The 20,030-nt window shown below is 40.0% G+C and overlaps 1 protein-coding gene across 1 annotated transcript; it reads left to right on the top strand.

The window, feature by feature from the left end:
• Positions 1 to 416: 416 nt before the first annotated feature.
• Positions 417 to 19,736, top strand: LOC138350659 (axoneme-associated protein mst101(2)-like). The gene is made up of 17 exons (XM_069301738.1): positions 417 to 615; positions 2,012 to 2,083; positions 3,974 to 4,153; positions 4,366 to 4,585; positions 5,401 to 5,472; positions 8,335 to 8,639; positions 10,585 to 10,732; positions 11,101 to 11,178; positions 13,046 to 13,144; positions 13,429 to 13,557; positions 13,809 to 13,904; positions 14,065 to 14,140; positions 14,272 to 14,382; positions 15,117 to 15,259; positions 15,901 to 16,221; positions 17,142 to 17,290; positions 18,368 to 19,736. The coding sequence occupies exons 2-17, from the start codon at positions 2,013 to 2,015 to the stop codon at positions 18,600 to 18,602; spliced, it is 2,433 nt and encodes an 810-aa protein (XP_069157839.1). The 5' UTR covers positions 417 to 615; position 2,012; the 3' UTR covers positions 18,603 to 19,736.
• The last annotated feature ends 294 nt before the right edge of the window (positions 19,737 to 20,030 follow it).

Here is a 20,030-nt window from a genome sequence, read left to right as displayed (position 1 = left end):
CTTATGAATTAATTGTCTAATTAATTATCAGAATTGTTCATTAAAATTCTTAATTAGATTGTCGTGAGCGCTTTGAAGTGCGTATATCAGTGCCAAATGTATGAACAACGGTTTTGTATTAAATTAATTACCATTTCATATTTTTAGTCAGTTTTTTAACAAGCTCATGTTTACACAGCAATAGATAATTAATTCATAAGTGTATAGTGTTTGTAATTATAATTAATAAGATTTCTTAATGGTAATATTTAGCGGGAATGGGGGATACGGCAGTTACATATATAATGGAAGTAAAAAGGCAATAATAATATAAGTTAGCTTAGTTACTGGTAGATATAATATATATGGGTTGTAGTGGGTTTGTAAAGGTTATAATAAAGAGTTGTGATGCTAGTTGTAGTTGAGGAGATGTTATAGGCTGGTAGTGTTGGGTGAGTGTTTACGGCAGACATTAAGAGTGTTGGACGCCGGCCTCTCACACTCTCTCTCTCTCTCTCTTGAGCCCCACAACCACCACAACCATAATAACCTGACTTGTGGCACCACCTACAACCCGGCATCACCGTGACAGTTGTGGACCAAGCTCAGACCCCCAGACAACACCACTGTGGTGAGGTGAGACAACCAACTCCTCCACCACCGACATGTTGGGTCACCCAATATCTCTTCCACGCCCACCTTATATCCTAACCCGGCCCTTCCACGCCCACCTTATATCCTAACCCGGCCCTTCCATGCCTACCTTATATCCTAACCCGGCCCTTCCACGCCCACCTTATATCCTAACCCAGCCCTTCCACGCCCACCTTATATCCGAACCCAGCCCTTCCACGCCCACCTTATATCCTAACCCAGCCCTTCCACGCCCACCTTATATCCTAACCCAGCCCTTCCACGCCCACCTTATATCCTAACCCAGCCCTTCCACGCCCACCTTATATCCTAACCCGGCCCTTCCACGCCCACCTTATATCCTAACCCAGCCCTTCCACGCCCACCTTATATCCTCACCCAGCCCTTCCACGCCCATGTTATATCCTAACCCAGCCCTTATACGCCCACCTTATATCCTAAACACCTTATCTTAGCACCTATATCTCTTGTAAACAAGCTCTTCTTAAGATACAAAGTGACGTGTTTCGAATATCTTAAGTGTTCCGATTCTAAAAAATTAAAATTGTAGATAATTATATATATATACGTTTAAATTTTATATTAAAATAAATTGGGATTGGCATGAGTGTGCAAGTACAGTACTGTATTAGGGATGACCGGGTACCTGTCAAAAGCCAGCTATAAGGCCATCTAATGTCCCCATCTCCTTGGATGTTTGAGCGGTGTTAATGCAAGATGCAAGTCTAGTCTGTTCTGCACCATATTGGAATCTTGCCCAACTGTTAATCCACATACAGGTATTGGATTACAAAAATGTGCGCCAATGTTGGAACAGACAAGTGCCTGCCCATACTGAGTGTTCAATGATCAATGTTTGCTGGTCCGGAGCTCAGCGAGCGATAAAACGAGCAACTTTTATAGAACTACGTGTATATTCTGTTTTACTTAAAATATTTTTCTGGTAGAGGTTTTAATAATTTAAATAATTAATAATTATATTAATAATTATAAATAATAATAAAAATAATTTTAATTTAATATTTTTTTTTTTTAATTTTGTCCTAAGTTTAATAATTCTCACTTAGGGCTAATGTCTTCCACTAATGCTATAGCCTAACTAACATATTGCGGTTATTATCCGAGTAGGTAATTTCATCTATGGACTAGATTGTAGTGTCATTTAATTTATATACAGTTTTCCATCACTACCTTTTTTTCCAAAATATTAATAACCCTACTTTTGAAACATTGACCACAGTTTTTCATAGGTGGCCAAGAATCTGCAACTTTACCTTAAATGTTGGGGACAGTATTGGGTAATGTGTTACAAGACATTAATTTATGCAACTTTGGATAATTAAAAATGTTTAGTAAAATTTGTCAATGTTTTTTGCAGGATGCCTGGATACTACGACAAAGGGGAATATGACTCGCGGGTCAGTGGTGGGAGTAGTGGCAGCCGCTACAGGTAGGGCTGTGTAGCTTTAGTATTTTAAGAATATGTTTTCTCTTGGTCTTTAAGTACAGAGTATTCTTCAAAATCCCGACCTCATATAAGACTTCTAAATAATGAGCCAAATTCACCCGGTGGGTCTTCCCTCCGAATTTCTGATCAGTGTATAAAAAATTAAGATTTCTAAGGGGTTGATGAATCTGGATCTTTGCCCAACAAACACACAACAAAAGTATGAAGTTGCTACAATGTTCGAACAAGTTGTAACAATTATCTAACACAACATAAAAACTTGATAACAAGATGTAACAACTTTGTGACAAGGTGCAGATGACGAGTCACAAATAGTGTGGCTGAAGATATGTTGACCAAACCCCACACCAGAAGATGGAGACAACATTTCTATCCGGCCTGAACCATTATCAAGTCGATTGTTTGGCCTTAATAGTGGTCCAGGACAGTCTGAAACTTCGTCGTCTCTTCGTCTTGTGTGGTGTGGTTATCATTGTAACAAAGTAATAATGCTGACTGTTACGTTTAGTGTTTGCAGGGTGGTTTATCAACACTTTGGTATTCTGGCTTGACCATAAATGCTCGACGATGTCCTAAAATGTTTATACAGTATTTTTTAAGTTTTCCAAGTTACTTTTTGGGTGATAAGTATAAATTTTGTGTAAATATTGGCAGATTAATGTTTTAGATAAAAAGATGTAATAGAAAGAGATGGTGATAATAGGTTCAGTGTAACACTACTAAAAATATGAATGTTTATGAACATTTTAACATTCCTCGTTTGTTGTCGACATTAAAAACAAGATGGATATGTGCACACTTGTCTACATAGCTATAAATAGAAAATAAACATCTCGTACTTTTCTGTCCTGTAATTTGCAAAGCGGATAAAATGTGGCGGCAGAGCAGTTATCGTCTTGAGTAGTCGTTGGGGTGTCGATGGAGGTGATCTCTGGTTGATCACTTGATGATCTCTACCCCACACCAAGCGCATGTATTTCAAGGTTCATCAAAGGGCAAATAAAATTGTTTAGGGGTTTTTCGGGAATTCCTAGATCGATTGACGTATTTTGGTGTCATTGAAATGTTGACAGTGTACTCTGTATTGCCAATAATGCCAAAAAACATCCAAAGCTTTCAACATAATAGTGTTATTTTTTTCTATTTTTGCTAATACTGTATTGATATTTTAATTGCAAATAAATATTTAAAATATTGCATTTATATTTTATAAATGTTTTCTTAAGCTTGTATTTTAGGAATTCCATAAAACATTGGTGATGTTACTGCAAATACAAACATTTGACACACTGTTGAGTATTAATACAGTATTGTATAAGCATTAAGGATACTCATTATTACACAGCTTATAATGAAACAAACATCTTGAATTAAAAAAAATTGTGATCTTGAATTTAATTCAGTATTTTGAAATGTTGTCGACCATAGAGCATGTCATGACTCACAGTACAGGTGACCTGGTGCCTAAGTATAGTAGGGGCAACTATTGAAATATGTTTAATAATTGTTTAATTTCTGTAATGTTCGTTATATTACGAGCATATCACACAAGTTTATACTGCGGCTAACTATGTGGGAAGTGGATGAAGTGCCCAGTTCCAGGGTGTCTGCACATTCTAGTATCATGTTATAAAGCAATGTTTCTTTTTTATTGCAAAAGTTACATGAATCTATACTGTATATTGTATTACTTTGTATCTACTGTGAGATACATTAATTATGTGTCCGGAGACTGATGACATTGCCCTACTCATTACAACAAGATTTGTGCACAGATCTCTTCTTTTTATTTAATTTTAATTTTATGTACTGTGTTTTATTATTAAGTACATGTATAGAAACTAATTCTTCGCACAATTTGGTAATTTGCAGAGGACGAGGTCGAGGTCGTGGCAACTACAGCTGGGGAAGCAGAGGCAGCAGTGCTGGAGGTGGTGGAAGGGGCTATAACCGTGGCGGTGGAAGCGCCTACAACAGTGGCAGATACCGTGGTGGTGGCGGTGGTGGACACGGAGCTTCCGGTGGTTACAGAGAGTCCGGTGGTCATGACAGGTAAGTGTATCTGGGTACTGGGATAGTGGTAGACACGGAGCTTGCAATGGTTAGGGTGAGTCCGGTGGTCATGACGGGTAAGTGTATCTGGGTACTGTGATGATGGTAGACACGGAGCTTCCGGTGGTTACAGAGAGTCTGGTGATCATAAGGCATTTTATAATGCAATAAGTATAAAATTAAATATATTGACAATCTTCTTGAATTTGCAGATACCATGAGTCTCGGAGATCAAGTTCACAGATGGACGAGTGGGAGGACATGGGGCCAAGAGAGTCATCTTCCGGTTATTCATCTCGCATGCACTCTCATGGGGCAATGTCTAGCGGAGGCGGCACGTCGGATCTGATCGGCTCCCTCAGTCAGCTCAGTCGAATGGGAAATGACAGATCCAAGCTGGCTCTGAATATCTTGAATGCTGTTTTGTCTACAGTAAGTATGCTGTATTGAAGAAGCACTAACAAGTACTTCAATGTTTCACATCAAACAATTGGCCTGATGATTCATGGATGGGTGTCTTTGGTAATGGGCATATGGGAAGTAATAAATAAATAAATAATAATGTTTATTCAGGTAAGGTACATACTTACAAGAGATTTTACAAAAATTTATAGATTTATAGATAGAGCTAGTACATACAATGCCTAAAGCCACTATTACGCAAAGCGTTTCGAACAGGAATTAGTTTTCATGCAAGTTTTCAGTTTTTTCGCCCAGTTTTTCACATCAAGAGGCCTGGGGGGGATGTTATATATACCAACCTGGGGTGAAGGATATTTAAAACCAAATTCTATGGCTTATTTTCATTTCCAGTAGCAGGGATTTTTGTTAACTAAAATATAGATTTTCGTTGAAAATAAGGTTTCCAGCTTGGAAGCATGGGAAATATTGTGGACGAGATGAAATCCTTTCACAGACAGGCTCTCCTAGGCTCTTCATGTGATTGGTTGAAATACAAATTTTGCTCGGTAAAATCAGCCCACAGAGCATGATGTAATGATCTGTGGAGACCATAGCTTCTCCCCTTTCCCTTTTTCCCCTTCCCTTCCCTTCCCTTCCCTTCCCTTCTCTTTTCTCGTTCTCCTCCCTTGTTTTCCAAGGGAGGGAATAGTTTTTATACTTGGGATAGTTTTATTCAATTATTTTATTGAATAAAAAGTAAATGTAGTCACCGATAAATGTGATTTATTAGTAAGTTGTGTAAAAGATTTTGAAATTTACAATTATTAATGACATTCGTGATTTAGGATTCGTCAGTTGGAGAAAGCCTTGACGATTGGGACGATGGACCTCCTGCCAGGAAAAGACGCATGGATTGGGTATGTATGTGTGCGGTTATACTATGATCCGTCAGTGATGCTTATAATGGAGTTTCTAAATTTAGGCATGGAGTTATATAATATGGATTTTGCATGTTTTAAAGTACAGCGTAAGCAAGCTTATCCAGACTGTATGGGAAGGACCCTGCTTGATGCCTGCTTGGTATCCATTGCCGGATAAGCAGAATTTTTACAGGGGAAGTCTAAAAATGACCATATTCGCAATTTTTTGTACCACTACCAACATAATTTTAATTTCCACACACACACACTGCAAATAAAAAATATAATTTAAGAGAAACTAAATCTTATTTTTATTGTACAGTATTTTCTCGTTTGATATTATAAATCTCGAAATGGGTAATTCGTGAAAATTCACGCAGCCTAATCTTCGGTAATCTAGATTTCTTTCTGAAGTACAGTAGTAGTTTGGCAAAATTATCTGGACACTATTTTGACCAGATAACCCAAATATTTGATTTAGCTGAATTCGGATAAGCGAGTGCATACAGTACTGTTTATGCTTGGTAATTGGAACCATCTGAGTTAGCCTGAATTAGCTGAATTTTTACTGGTAAAGTCCAAAAATGAACATTCATAATTTTTTGTACCAGAACCAACATAATTTCTAATTCATATTTCCACATGTTCCACATGCAATAAACCTAAATTTACATGGTTATAAGAGGATATTTACATAAAGTACATACAGTACTCGAATAATTTTTGACAAATTTAAATTTTGGTGGAGTTCATTGGCTTGCTCAAAGAAAGGCTTCAAATGTTGTTAAATGACATAACCTAACCTGTTATAGCACATCAATAACTAACTACAGTACATGAGCTAGTAGTTATGTATCCCTTGTATTTATGCTTACATTTGCATTTATCAGAAACAGTACTCACACCTGTACCAAAATTCTTTGTTACATCATCTACAGACTGGTCATTTTCACGAAGTTAATCTCTCATAGCTAATCTTTAATAGTGTAACTGGTCTCCTCTTAACACTTAAACGTCGATTGCTGCTGGTACTACCAGACACGATCTTACAAAATCAAATTAACAAAATTTCAATAAAAGCCGAAAAGTTAAGAAAAGAAAATATTTCAGTAATGGAGCATCACTGAGTAGAATGATGCAAAGAAAGAAAAGACACGAGTGCCCCAAGTATGGGACGAGTCTGCTTGAGGCATGGTACGCAGGCCACCACATGGAAAAAGTCTGAGCTTGCTCGTTTGGGTTTATATTTATAATTTTTATTGTTGAAGAGGAATGTTGGACACACATAAACTAGCAGAACAACATGTGTGGTGGTGATGGATGGATGTACTCGTACATAGTGGTGGGTGAGTGTACTCGGTGGGTGGATGTACATACACAGAGTAGGTGGGTAATAAATATATGCTCAGCAGGTGGGTGCATGTACACAATTAGTTGGTGGGTGGTGCTGGATTTGCTATGTATGATGTTATACACTGAGAGAGGAAGAGGAGTTTCCTTGGAGGATACTAGATTGTTTCCTCCAAGGAGTGCCAAACCAACCGGGCTGTTGTGGATATGTGGGCCTGTGGGCCGCTCCAAGCCTAGTGGACCAAACTCTCACAAGTCAACTCCCAGAACCGTATCCACCAGAGTATCGGGGTTATGTAATGTTTTCATCCTGCCGGTGTCGCCAGTTTACATCAAGAGAAAGTGCCCACAGTGTCCGGAGGTACGTGTGGTGCCTGGTGTAAGAGAAAGTATTTCTTAGTTTGGCATGAATAATATAATTGTTTATACTGTAAATCATAATATAAAAGAGATGAATGACTAGTGAAGAGGTTCTTGCATGACTAATGCCTCTGAAGGAGCATTATCTTAACCTTCTCTTGTAAGTGTTTTAACAGTGGAGACGGTTATTATTACAAGGTTAACATGTAACTTAATGTACATATTTACCTGCCGCTATGTTTTAAAGCTTCCATGTACAAGGACAGAGGTCCACACACAAGCATGACACTTTGCATGTAAATTATTTATCGTGTGACTACAAAGTTGTGAAATAGAGAAAATAGTTGTGATGTTATTGTCATGGATCATTACTGGGCTTGATAAAGGACCCCAAGACTTGCTCTGCAGCATGTCGTGAGCAGGTGATGAGAATACTGTACTTGCGTACGTGAACCTTCTTACGTAGGACACTGTTGGCTTCCTATAGCACTTGACACCTTGTGAAGTGTTATATACAGGTGCACTATTATTTAATGATTGCCACATACAGGTCTCTTGGCTTACTACACCAGCCAATGTGTAATGTGAAGTGTGTGTGGTTTAGGACACACACAGGTGAGATGCTCTATGCCGGTGGCTTTTATTGACCACTTTGACAATTGCTCATAATAGTATATTTATGTTCAAGTGTGTTATGGTGGTAGGTTATTTTGACCTGCCTCTCATGATGACAGATTATCATAAAGACCATTTGATATTTTGATAAAAGTACTGTTTTCTACTGCACTTGGAGATAATTTCAGTATTTGCAAGTAAAGAGTTTGCACCATATCATTAGGTTAATATCCCAAGCTTGCAATATGGGATGATCTAAGAGATTAATAATGATTGACATCTGTGTGTCAGTGTTGAAGTGCTTTAAATTATTAAAGTGATCTTCTCTTGCCCGAAGGTTTAGGGCAAGTGGTGGAGACTGTTCCACATTGTGCTTCTCTGCCTCTGGTCCTAGACCAACCAATAATTTACCTGTATTGGTCTGCCAAGGTCAGAAACAGCCTTGTGCTAATGTGGGAGTCCATCCCTCGGAGAAGGTCAGCTTAAGGGCATTATTTGCTGAGGGGATGACTGAGCGGTGAGTGTCTTCCACAGGATGGAATGCATCAACCACCTGTGCGCAAGTATCCCCAGCGTGACCACTACAACCCCCGGCGCACCTGGGAACGCCGCGGAAGAGGCGGCCACGCCTACGGCCCCAGTGAACATCACGACGGGAATGAGTACCAATCCAGGAAAGTGGTAAAGGCCCGGCGTGGTAAGCCCTGGCACGATACCAGGAGTAGTAAGGGCCCTGCTAAGGACCAGAAGGTGAGGGATGAGGCAAAATCATCAGATGACCCAGAGGGGGATAATGCTGATGCAGAGGATGTGGAACTTGCAGCTGATGCCAGCCTGAGGTAAGCTGCCTACCTTTACCTCTATTACACCCGTGCCTCACGGAATCTCCGCCAACGAGACTTGTTTCTCGCCTGTGGGAGAGTGGCTGGGATTATTATTTGTTTTATTCCAGGTAATTTTCAGTTGATATCTGCTACTGCAGCTCCCTTGTAGTTTATCAGGTGATGTATTTTAATGTCTATTATAGCATTTTGTTTAAAGATTTTATTACAATGCTAGTTTGAATGGTTATTTATTACACATAACTGACATGACTTCATACCATTAGGGAATTGGTTATAACAAACTTGACCCCAGATTTGACGAGGTGAGAAGCTTGAGGTCGGCTCAATTTTGTAGGTAGCCACCTGGTTGGTTTCTGCTGCTCGTGGAAACACTAATTTACAGAGAAATTTAGGTGGCCATTGTTCATTAATTGTTAATTATCACTACACTTGTCCTCTTAGTTTTTAGCTTGTCACTCCCTTCACATTTATCTTTAGCTGAATACTTTTGCCAAAAACTTCCTTATATCATCTCTGTTTTTTCACATTTTCAGTTTGTCCATGTGATGTGTTCTGTTGGCTTGATGAATAGATTGTCTAGCACCTGTATATGTTAAAGACAATCATTAGTTTTCTTCACATTTGTACTTGTCTGGGGCAACCTAGACAATATTATTATTGTATTAGTGTATGAATCAATATTTAATGATTCGTGTCGCAACTACGTAATGGTTTCCCTTTGCAACGGTTGAGTCTGACCCTGAAGGTCACGGCTTATCTCTTGTTCTGTCTAGCCAGCGTTTCCTCTCCCACAACCTGTACCTTCAAACCTGGTATACTTCCTGACTTGCTTCTATGGCATAAATGCTTAATTCATCATTGGACACACGGCAGCTTCCGTGTGATCACTGTGTTCTTAGCTGTGTGAGCGTTCCCGAGGTGCCCAACATGACGTATATACATCTATATATCTATATAGGTGTACAGTGATAAAGGATATGATGCATGCTTGGTGCACTCTACACTGCAGTATGCCACAAAGTCAGCTTCGGGGAAATCTTTTAAGTCCATTCTCTCGGAAGAGGAATTATTGCTTTGATAACTTGAATTCAAGTTGAGCTTGTGATGCTCGTCTTGCGGTATAATTAAAAGAGAAGTTGAAGGTATCCAGTTTGTAGAAATGACCTCTGATCACAGTGGAAGGCAAAGCCCACTTGTGTTGTTAATAGTCTCGGTGAATGTTCGTCGGTGTGAGCTAAATGTTAGACGAGTTTGTACTGTGATTGTCACCTTGTGTTGTTAATCCAGATGAATTAATTGTCCCAAGTAGTCCTGTTATGTGAATTGTCAATTTGTACATTCTCTGACTTTGATATATCCAAACAGAACAGTATTTATATACAATTTAAAAAGGGCACATTTTTCAAGTAATTGATGCTCTTGTAAAACTTAATTTTTGTTAAATTTATACTTTTTTGGATATCCTTAACACTTGGCAGGCTTTAATGAGAACAAAGTAATTAGTGAGGTTAGTTTCCATTATTGTTAGTATTCACAAAAATGTTTTTTGAGCACAAGTTTGCCAGTCCCTCACCATTTTGTGAAGTGTTGAATGGTACTTCATATTGATGTAGTACACAAGTGTTGATGAGTGGCAAACGAACGAGGCAATTATGACCATTACTGGACTGTTTTGGATGAGTTTACAAAGTATCCCGAGTGTGACTTGTGAATAATCACTGATGTAAACTGTTATGACTTGACTGGTGAACTAGAAGTGACTCGCCGGTGACTATGACGGTCCTGGAGGTTGGTGGACACTGTTCCACTTGTTTGTATATTGTTCATTAATGCTGGGATTGCCTGGGCACCTTGGTAAACGTCTTGGGGGTTTGGGGGGGGAATTATGGGAAGCTATTAATTGCTGACAAGTATATCCCCGGGCTCTTGTCCTTGGCAGTGATGCGGAGGTGGCAAAGGAAGAGGCAGAGCAGGAGGGCAAGGAGGTCGAGGAGGCACTGAAGGATGATAAGGAAGCCACTAGTGAGGGAGCCGCCGAGGCTGATGCGCAACATGGCACTGAGGAGAAGAAAGATAAAGAAAAACAGGTTAGTCCATTGAAAGAACAAATCCACAAGGGCCGTGACGAGGATTTGTTCATTTGATGCATCACGTTAGTGTGATCTCTGTGTGTGTCAGGTTAGTCCATATATATTTAAGGGATAAAATACATCCCTACTATATGATGCTCAAGTGGGAAACCATGTTTGTTTAATGAGTTTTTGTTACTTAGTCAAGGAACAAATTTTGTTAGGCCAAACACCTTTACCATGTTGTAAGTTGAGTAGAGTGTAAACTGTATATGGTCGGGTTTTGTGCACTTTGCTGCACTGTTTTGTATGTCATTGAGTGTTCTGTACCTGAAAAATAGAGATTTTGTGATGGATTAATTATATTTTTTGTTTTCTCTCTCCAGAAGGAAGATTTCACAAATCTGCCAAAGGAAGCCCTCCACTGTCACATGTGTGATATCACCAATTTCCCTAATGTCAAGGTAAGCTGTAGTGGTGTGAACTTTGCATCACATGATCTGTTCGATCATGTGATGCGTTCGAACATGATCGCATGTTCACGTGATCTCTGTTGGTGTAGTGCTGGATTAGCAAGGCTGGCTGTTCTGTATGTTCTCTTATTAGTTTTCTCATAAAAAGGGCAGCAGTTTTATATATAAACATTCTCATAATATAGTAGTTCGTAGTTAGATATGTTGGCACATGGAAATGAGAATACTTTCCTCGATTGCCCTAATCAATCGATAAATGGTATATTGATTATACATCTGTACTAACTGTTCTACAATTTGATATAGGGAGTCTCAAGTCCAGAACCATGGCACAATACAATGTTGAAAACTACCTTGTATTTTGTATTACTTTATTCACTATTCATTATTTGCAGCATTTTGATTAATGCACAAATGTAGACAAGGTATACACTGAGCAGTCATGCTGTGGCTGGTGTGAGAATGCATGGCTTGAGGCTCGTGAGGTATGTTTCTGGATTTGAGACACCCTGCAGACTATATTTAACGAAGGCCAGCAAGTTCTGTTGTTGGTCTGAATGTCTTTCTATATGTAAAACACCTATATACTGTATATAACTTTCTATATATAAACACCTTTGGAGGTGTTTCAAGAGTTCTCTCTTGAACACTGTGAGGGATCGGCCAGTTATGCCCCTTAGGTGTAGTGGAAGCGTGTTCAACAGTCTCGGCTCTCTTGAGTACCTATTGCACCACTGCTTTTCAATGGGGGGTATTCTGCACATCCTGCCATGCCTTCTGGTCATGTGTGATGTTATTTGTGTGTGCAGATTTGGGGCTGGTCCTTCTAATATTTTCCATGTGTAAATTATTATGTATCTCTCCTGCCTGCATTCTAAAGAATGCAAATTTAAGCATTTTAGTTGCTTCTAATAGTTTAGATGTTTTACCGAGTGTTTACCGAGATGTTTATGTTTTACTAACAGTAAAGGACCTCTGCATGCTCTCCAGGTCAACAATTTCTCCAGCTTTGAAAGGGGGCTGTCATTTGAACACATTTCTGCTGGAGTTACTAGATCATCCAGGCTGTGATGGCTGTACAAGCCTGTGGGCTATAAAGACGGCCAGTTTCACAGACCAGGCAATCTACCTCAGCTTGGCTTGAGGCCAGACTTCTGGAGTAGAAAAAGTTGGGATAGTATTCGTCAGTACTCTAGAAACTAGCCACATTCACTTAGACTAATTGGTACAGAAAAGGTCTTGTATCTTACAGGGTCGGTATTTAATCCCCGATGGTTGAAGTGGTCGGGCAGCGTTCCTATCCCTTGTCCTCGTGACCCAGCTCCTTGTCCTTGTATCCAAGTGCTATGTAGTCATACTATCTTAGTACGCACCTTGATAGTTGTATTTACTCTAGAGCAGTGGGCCCAACTGTTGGGTTGCAGAATTAACAATTTTAGTATTAGTATACTGTATCTAAATCATTGAGAATTAGCAAGTGATGAGTATCCTGATAAGGCAATTTTTTATCAATTATAAAAGTATGGCAGGTAGTTGCAGGAGTTTTGAGTATCAAAAAATAGGGCCCCGTGAATCCGAAAAGATTGGGAACCACAGCTCTTGAAACTAGCTTAAACCTACCGGTAATTAAAAACAAATGACTTAAGCTTGAATCAAATGTGAGACAATTGAGCCCTAGACACTAATAAGAAGCCCTCTGTGGACTGTACAGGGAAGCCTGAATCTTGGCCCTGCAAGCAGTTTTGAGTGTCTGGGATGGTGATTCAATTTTGACAGTACAATAATGTAAGTGTTATAAGATGTGTAAATCAAGTGTCAATAGATAATGCAGTGATGCATTCTCTCTCTCTCTCCACAGGCATACTTATGGCACCTGAAGAGCAGACAACACAGGAACACGAAGCCATTCCACAAAAAGGGTACCGCCGTTCTTCATTTTCTTCGGGCTGAGTCCAGGGTAAATAATTGGCGGTGGTGATACCGAGGTGTCATGCCCAGTAGTGTGTGTACACTTGTACACTTATTGTGAACATTATTTGTGGCATTATCAGAGGCTGAAATTTGATTTGAAATAAATTATACATTAGATCTTTAGAATGAACAAAACAGCTTGTTTAGTATATTTCATGGCAAGAAATAATGATTTTTCCTTTATGTTCAGAATGTGTGTAATGGGTTACTTGTACAGTATATAACAAAGATTTACATTTTGAGAAAAGTACTGTTATTTTAATGTTGCAGCTTGCGGCACAACGCAGAATGTTGAAGTGTCAGAGACGAGGTCTGAAAGGCCCCATCATGAACTGTCGCAAGTGTCACTGTGACGTCTTCGGAAACATAAGAGATCACGTCAAGACCATAGAGCACATTGTAAGTTCCCTACAATATTTACCTCTTAAGATGCAAGTGTATAATAACTTTAAATTCTTTATTTGTCATTTGAGTTACCTAGACATGGAGAAGTACCAGTTGAGTCCGGTAGTGAGGGTGCACTTTGTGTAGCTACAGTGCACTGATTGATATAAGTACAGTATTGTATAGCATATGCAGGTTTCTGCACAATCTAGTGTTAAAGATTTAGACGCAGATTTGCGCGTTTAATATGTTGGGTACTTGCACAGGTATTGAGGAACTACCTGCGTGTTGAATGCTGCAACAACACCTACTTCAACAGGGCAGATCTGGATGAACACAGACTCTCTCTCCTCCACCTTAAGGTAAGCTTGAACCTCTTCACTCATTATATTTTTATTATGAAGGCTGGTCATGACCTGTTATCAGGTGGTCATGGTTAGCTACAGCCATCTTACAAACTGTCATAACATAATGTTTATACCTGTAATATACAGTTTTATTTATGAAATTTTGACTTGACAGAATGAGTACGAGCTGGCGCAGAAACAGGAGGAAGAGGAGGAGGAGGCGGCAGAGGAAACTGGTGTTGCCGAGAACGGTAAGTTGCCGAGTGGACGGTCACACTGTTGTATAGGCTCTGGGATGGGCTTGGGTATATTCTTATGCCAACACATGCATCCAAACCATTATATATATTTGATTTAGTGTTGAATTGCCATTATCTTGCAGAGGAAGGGAAGCTGTTGGCTAAAGCTATACGTCAACTGAAGAAGAAAAGCAAGTATGCAGATGTCGTGAACCCAGAAACACTGATGCCCTATGACCCGTCCGTACCCCAAGGTGAGTTCACAAGTAATCGGGGGTGTGCTTACCCCATCTGTTGCTTTGGGAAGTGAGATGTAGCTACAGTATTAGACCCCCTCATGGATGGTGCTCAGATGCATCATATGGTCTTGAACTGCTTGAATATCCCGGAGATCATTAGCGTGTGGGCTATAGGGAGGGAGCCGGTCGGCCGAGCGGACAGCACGCTGGACTTGTGATCCTGTGGTCCTGGGTTCGATCCCAGGTGCCGGCGAGAAACAATGGGCAGAGTTTCTTTCACCCAATGCCCCCTGTTACCTAGCAGTGAAATAGGTACCTGGGTGTTAGTCAGCTGTCACGGGCTGCTTCCTGGGGGGTGGAGGCCTGGTCGAGGACCGGGCCGCGGGGACACTAAAGCCCCCAAATCATCTCAAGATAACCTCAAGAAGATCCTTCACATAGTCAGACTATCCTGTCCCTGCATTGCTGCTGCCGTTGTTGTAAAAGCGTGCAAAGTTATATTTAAATCTGACTTCCTCGGTGATTACTTGAATAAAAGTTCCGATTGAACATTTCGTTCAATACATCTAGAAATTTTGGATATGGCATGAATGCAGATGAAATTTAACAATATTGTCATATTTGTTGGTTTTCCAAATTATTCAGTTGCCCAAAAGTTATTGTGTGATGTTTGCCAGCAATTACTGAGCCTGAAACTCTAGGTGTAAACTGCATTTGTAAGTGTTACTCATGTTTAATGTCTATTTCAGGATTAAACGTCATCAAGAAGAAGATACAGTACCGGTGTGGGGCGTGCCCTCAGGTGCGATTGCACACCTCAAAGGACACAGAGGAACACTTTAAATCCCTCGATCATTACAACAACTTACTGAATCATCTCAAGAAATTGGAGGTTAGTAAAAAAAAAAAATCTTGTTCCTTATCCTGCACCTCTATATCTTGGAAAATCCTTGTCCTGCACCTCTATATCTTAGAAAATTGTATCACATTTGTACATCTGATATTATTTTGTAGTAATGTCCAGATTCTATACCATACTTCATGACCTCAGTTATCTTGTTTTAAAAACCTGTTGGCTTACATTCTTAGCATTATAGCATCTTTCGAGTGTTCTAAATCTAAATTGCTGTGCTTGTGGAGGGAGGATATGGAAAACGAAATGCCAAATAAGGTTCAGAAAGGATGTTTATTGAGGGAAAAGGTGGACATTTGGTTTGTGGAACATGAGTACATGTTTGCCATAAGTTAAGCTGGCTGTGTACAAGGGTATCAGGACTACAGCCCTGGTGCAAGGGTATTGGGACTGCAGCCCTGGTGCGAAGGGTATTGGGACTGCAGCCCTGGTGCGAAGGGTATCAGGACTGCAGCCCTAGTGCACAGCAAGTGTCGACAGCATACTGTACTCTTAAGGGCACAACCTGGTGTGTGTGTGTGTACACTTCTTTTGCAAAATTACATTTTATCAATCGATTAAAATCTAAATTTCTTTGATCGGGAGCGAGTTTATTTTATGTCCTGTATAATCATATCCAGGAGAAAGAACTGGAGAAAAAGAGGCTTGAAGAAGAGGCTCAAAAGGCAGAACTCGAGAAAAAGAAACGTGAAGAGGAGGAAGCGTTGAAGAAAGAAAAGGAAGCTGAAACAAAGAAGAAGAATGGGGAACAGGATGAAGGGGAAGAGATAAGTTTTGAGGACATGCACAACATGGAAACTGTAGACGAAGCGTCGGATGACGGAGACATGGACACTAGCGCCGAAGTCAACAATGAAGCGGCCGAGGATGAAGAGGAAGACCAGGTACACAGCGATGATGATGATGATGACGATGATGGAGGAGAGGAACCAGAAAGCTGTGTAAGTTACTTGGTAATTAAATGAACAAATCCACAAGGGCCATGACGAGGATGATCTGGGATGCTCCCGGACGCAGGTTCGAATCCTCGTCATGGCCCTTGTGGATTTGTTCATTTGATGCATCACGTTAGTGTGATCTCTGTGTGTGTACTTGGTAATTAATTTCATTCATTTATTACAATTAATTAAAATGGAGCTGGAAGTAAAATGACACAAAACTAAATTACTGTAGGATGATGATAGACTTCAAATGGAGGAAAGATTGGTAGAGGCAGTTTAATACGGAGAAATGCTGACGCTAGGAAATGATGGTTTTGAAACAATGTCTGATGAACGACACTGGTATTTACAGGTCTTTTTGCTCTTAGATTGACGGTGAGGATTTGTAAGGATCATGTATACTGTTCATATTTTCATGTTCACTTCATTAGTATAGATCTTGTATACATACTCTGTATATGTTATCATTACCCATTAGTAGGGATCATGTATACATTATCACTTTATACTTTCATGTGTTAGAGAAGCATCTTCATGGATACAAAAGATAAACATTATGGTGAATGAAGGTTATAGTTGTTAGTCACTCACTTTCTTCATGATCATTGTGCGTATGTGGCATCTGATAGGACCGTGTCCAGCAGCACCACCACACCTTCATAAGAACAGGTGCACAATGCTTCTCGTGAAGTGTTGTATGCTGTGTACACACTCGTTGTTTTCACCCGGCCTTGTCCAGTCCCGTATCCTGTGTGATGTCCACACTTGCCATGTTCATTTATTATCATCAAACTGTGTGTTTGTCTTAGTTGTGAGCTTATGTTGTCACTCAAGAATCTTCTGTATAATTATAGCTTTATACAAAAAATGTGTGGGTGGACATTTCTTTTTTTAGAATTGACATTTCTTGCTTGGTGCAGGAGGATGCAGAGGAGATGGAGGCAGAGGAGGAGGAGGAAGAGATAGATGAGGAAGAGCAGGCGGACACGGTGGCAGCAGAAATATCCACAAAGAAAAACGAGTCCAGTGAAAAGCTAGAGAGTGAAGTTGGTGAGGACGAGGAGTGCAGGTGAGTGGTGGTCCAAGATTTATACTTGTTAAACACTTCAACATAAATAGGTTTATTTTGTTGCCTCAGCTCTTACCAAATGTACATGTTTTGCCATATAGCAGATTTAATAGTTTCCTTCTGTTCAAAATGTTACTCACTGGGGGAGCTGGCCGGCCGAGCGGACAGTACGCTGGACTTGTGATCCTGTGGTCCTGGGTTCGATCCCAGGTGCCGGCGAGAAACAATGGGCACTTACCCCCTGTTACCTAGCAGTAAAATAGGTACCTGGGTGTTAGTCAGCTGTCACGGGCTGCTTCCTGGGGGGTGGAGGCCTGGTCGAGGACTGGGCCGCCGGGACACTTAAAAGCCCCGAAATCATCTCAAGATAACTGTCATGTAGTGTGTGTGCATCTTTTCAATGCCCTTGGCTTCAAGGTCACTAGAAATGTACAACACTTGTCATCGAGTCATATTCGTATTTTAGACTTTTCTACTTGATATTTTGACCATTGCAAATGTAAAGCAATATCCAATTTTCTATTTTTATATTTAGTAATCATTGTGCTTTGATTTAATTCATGTGTTGTCTAAATAAACATCAAGATTAGAGAGGAGACATTATTTGTAGATGATTTACCCATTAGAGAAGACATTATCAGAAGCTGTGACAGGCACAGTCTACTTTTACAGTCTACAGTTAACACAGTCTACTTTTATCTATGTGTTCTCTAGTGTTGTGGGGCACTTGGTGCACTCTACATCCATATGTTGTGTTAAGAAGCATCTTGCTTGTAAGACTAACTCAATAAGGTACAGTAGTCCAGCACACCACTATACGACGTACACTAAGCGCACACGTTACACTGGGAAATTGTTGCGTGAAAGGATAACACAATAAGGTTGTCTAGCACAGCATTCTACAGTGCTTGCTAAGGACATGTTACACTGGAAAATTCCGTCATTGTAAATATTCCACGAGCGTTCGGCTCTGAATAGAGCTCATGTTACAGGGTTCAGCACATAATGATACAATTAAGACTAAAGTGGCAAATAACATCTGTTAAACAGTTTTGACTTTGTATCTGTTTTCTACAGTATAAAGGAAGACAAACAAATGGCAGAGGAAGAAGCGAGTGAAACAAAGGAATTGGCAGATGTAATGAAGTCTGAGGAAGGAGGAGGAGGGGAAAATGAGCAGGAGCCGTCTGTGGCAGTGGAGGAAGACGACGACGCGTCTGGCGAGGCCAAGACCAAGAGTGGCGGAGCAGTGGCTACACCCCGAGCCAGAAGGGGTAGAGGGAGAGGCCGAGGACGCTCCACCAAGAACTAGGTGACATCAGCCCGTCATTAATGTAGACTTGTTTAAAGAGAAGAGGTTTGTCTTTAGCAGAGTCCTCAACATGTAGCTGATCACTTTGTCACTGATAGGTTTTATGAAGATTGGTTTATTGTAACTGAAGTGGTTTGATTGGTTTCTCAAGCTTTCTCTGTAAACAAGCTTAAGAGGAGGAATGAAATCAAGCCACCTTGGGTAAACTTACTTGATGCAGCACTGATGCTGTCACATAAGGTGAACACTTGTAGTTAATGGGTGTAGAAGCCCAGGACTGACTTTTAGTTTTGTGGAAATTATCAGTAAAGTCGGTCTTGTACTTTGTGTTGCCAATTATTGGGTACATAACTGGAATTATTGCTCACATACTAAAAGTTTTGATGTTAAATTTGCTGCTGCGACTAACAGATAATTGAGCAATAAATTGTCAAAGTTAAATATTTAGCACAAATTGTGTGTGAATCTTTGAAAAACTATCAATTCATGAATGATGATGATGGCGGCATCTAGTGTCATATTTTAGTGGAAAATTTCATCGTAATGGGTTTTAGCCTAAGATTTATTCTTTATAACGATGCTTAATTCTAGTTGGCAGAAACTGTGAGGCGTTTCATAAGAAAAGTGTTGATGCTTTACACCTTGGCATGTAGGAAGGTCAATTATGATGGAGAGTGAAGAATGTACTCGTCACTTATTGAAGCCACAGACCAAACTGTAACCTGATGTATGGCATGTGCGACCCAACTGTTATTGGCTGTACCAGTACCTTTTAAGGATGCTACCAAGGATGTTAATTATGTATTTTACTGTGAATGAAACTGACATAACCTGTATCTGTTACTTATAATTGGTTTACATATGGCATTCATGCAATTGGAAAATATTTTTTTTCATTTTTGTCTCCTAAAATATACACTGCTAGCACAGATTGTTAGAAATTTTAGTTTTGATTCATATGCATCATATTGTTCCATAATGTTTAGGTCAGTAAGAGTAGTTTTGAGCTAGCAGTGCTGTACATGGCCATAGGATGTCATGTTTTTACTACATACCGTATTAGGACAAGGACGGCACAATTTGCCACGTTAAATTAGTAATAAGATTACAATAAAACTTTCCACTGTCCCAAAAGTGATTTTATTTCTTTGAGCCTTGTTGAATGTCCTGACTTCCAGGACGAGCGTGTTGTCTTGCTTTCCGACCGTCCCTTGCGGTCACTTGTCCCTCGATAGAACTCTAGGTGAATCGGATATTTTTGATATCGGTTGCCTTATGCATTTCTGTTCTCGTATTGGCATTCTTGGTGATATTTAGCGCCCTCTGATTATTTCGCACTTTGATGGTGCTACATAACCTAACCGGTTTGGTGCCTTCTTTTGATAATTAACTTGCCTTTTATTTCTTTAAATTTTAAATTTTGCCCCG

Source organism: Procambarus clarkii, chromosome 46 (genome assembly GCF_040958095.1).
Source record: "Procambarus clarkii isolate CNS0578487 chromosome 46, FALCON_Pclarkii_2.0, whole genome shotgun sequence".
Classification (NCBI taxonomy): Eukaryota; Metazoa; Arthropoda; class Malacostraca; order Decapoda; family Cambaridae; genus Procambarus; species Procambarus clarkii.
The sequence above is the reverse complement of the archived record's forward strand: the minus strand, read 5'-3'. Positions and strand labels throughout refer to the sequence as shown.

Excerpts from the sequence above, each read along its gene's own strand:
- LOC138350659 (XM_069301738.1), top strand. The coding sequence starts at position 2,013 with ATGCCTGGATACTACGACAAAGGGGAATATGACTCGCGGGTCAGTGGT. Across the intron at positions 10,733-11,100 it reads AGAAAGATAAAGAAAAACAG|AAGGAAGATTTCACAAATCT; the intron begins GTTAGTCCATTG and ends TTCTCTCTCCAG. Across the intron at positions 14,141-14,271 it reads AACTGGTGTTGCCGAGAACG|AGGAAGGGAAGCTGTTGGCT; the intron begins GTAAGTTGCCGA and ends ATTATCTTGCAG.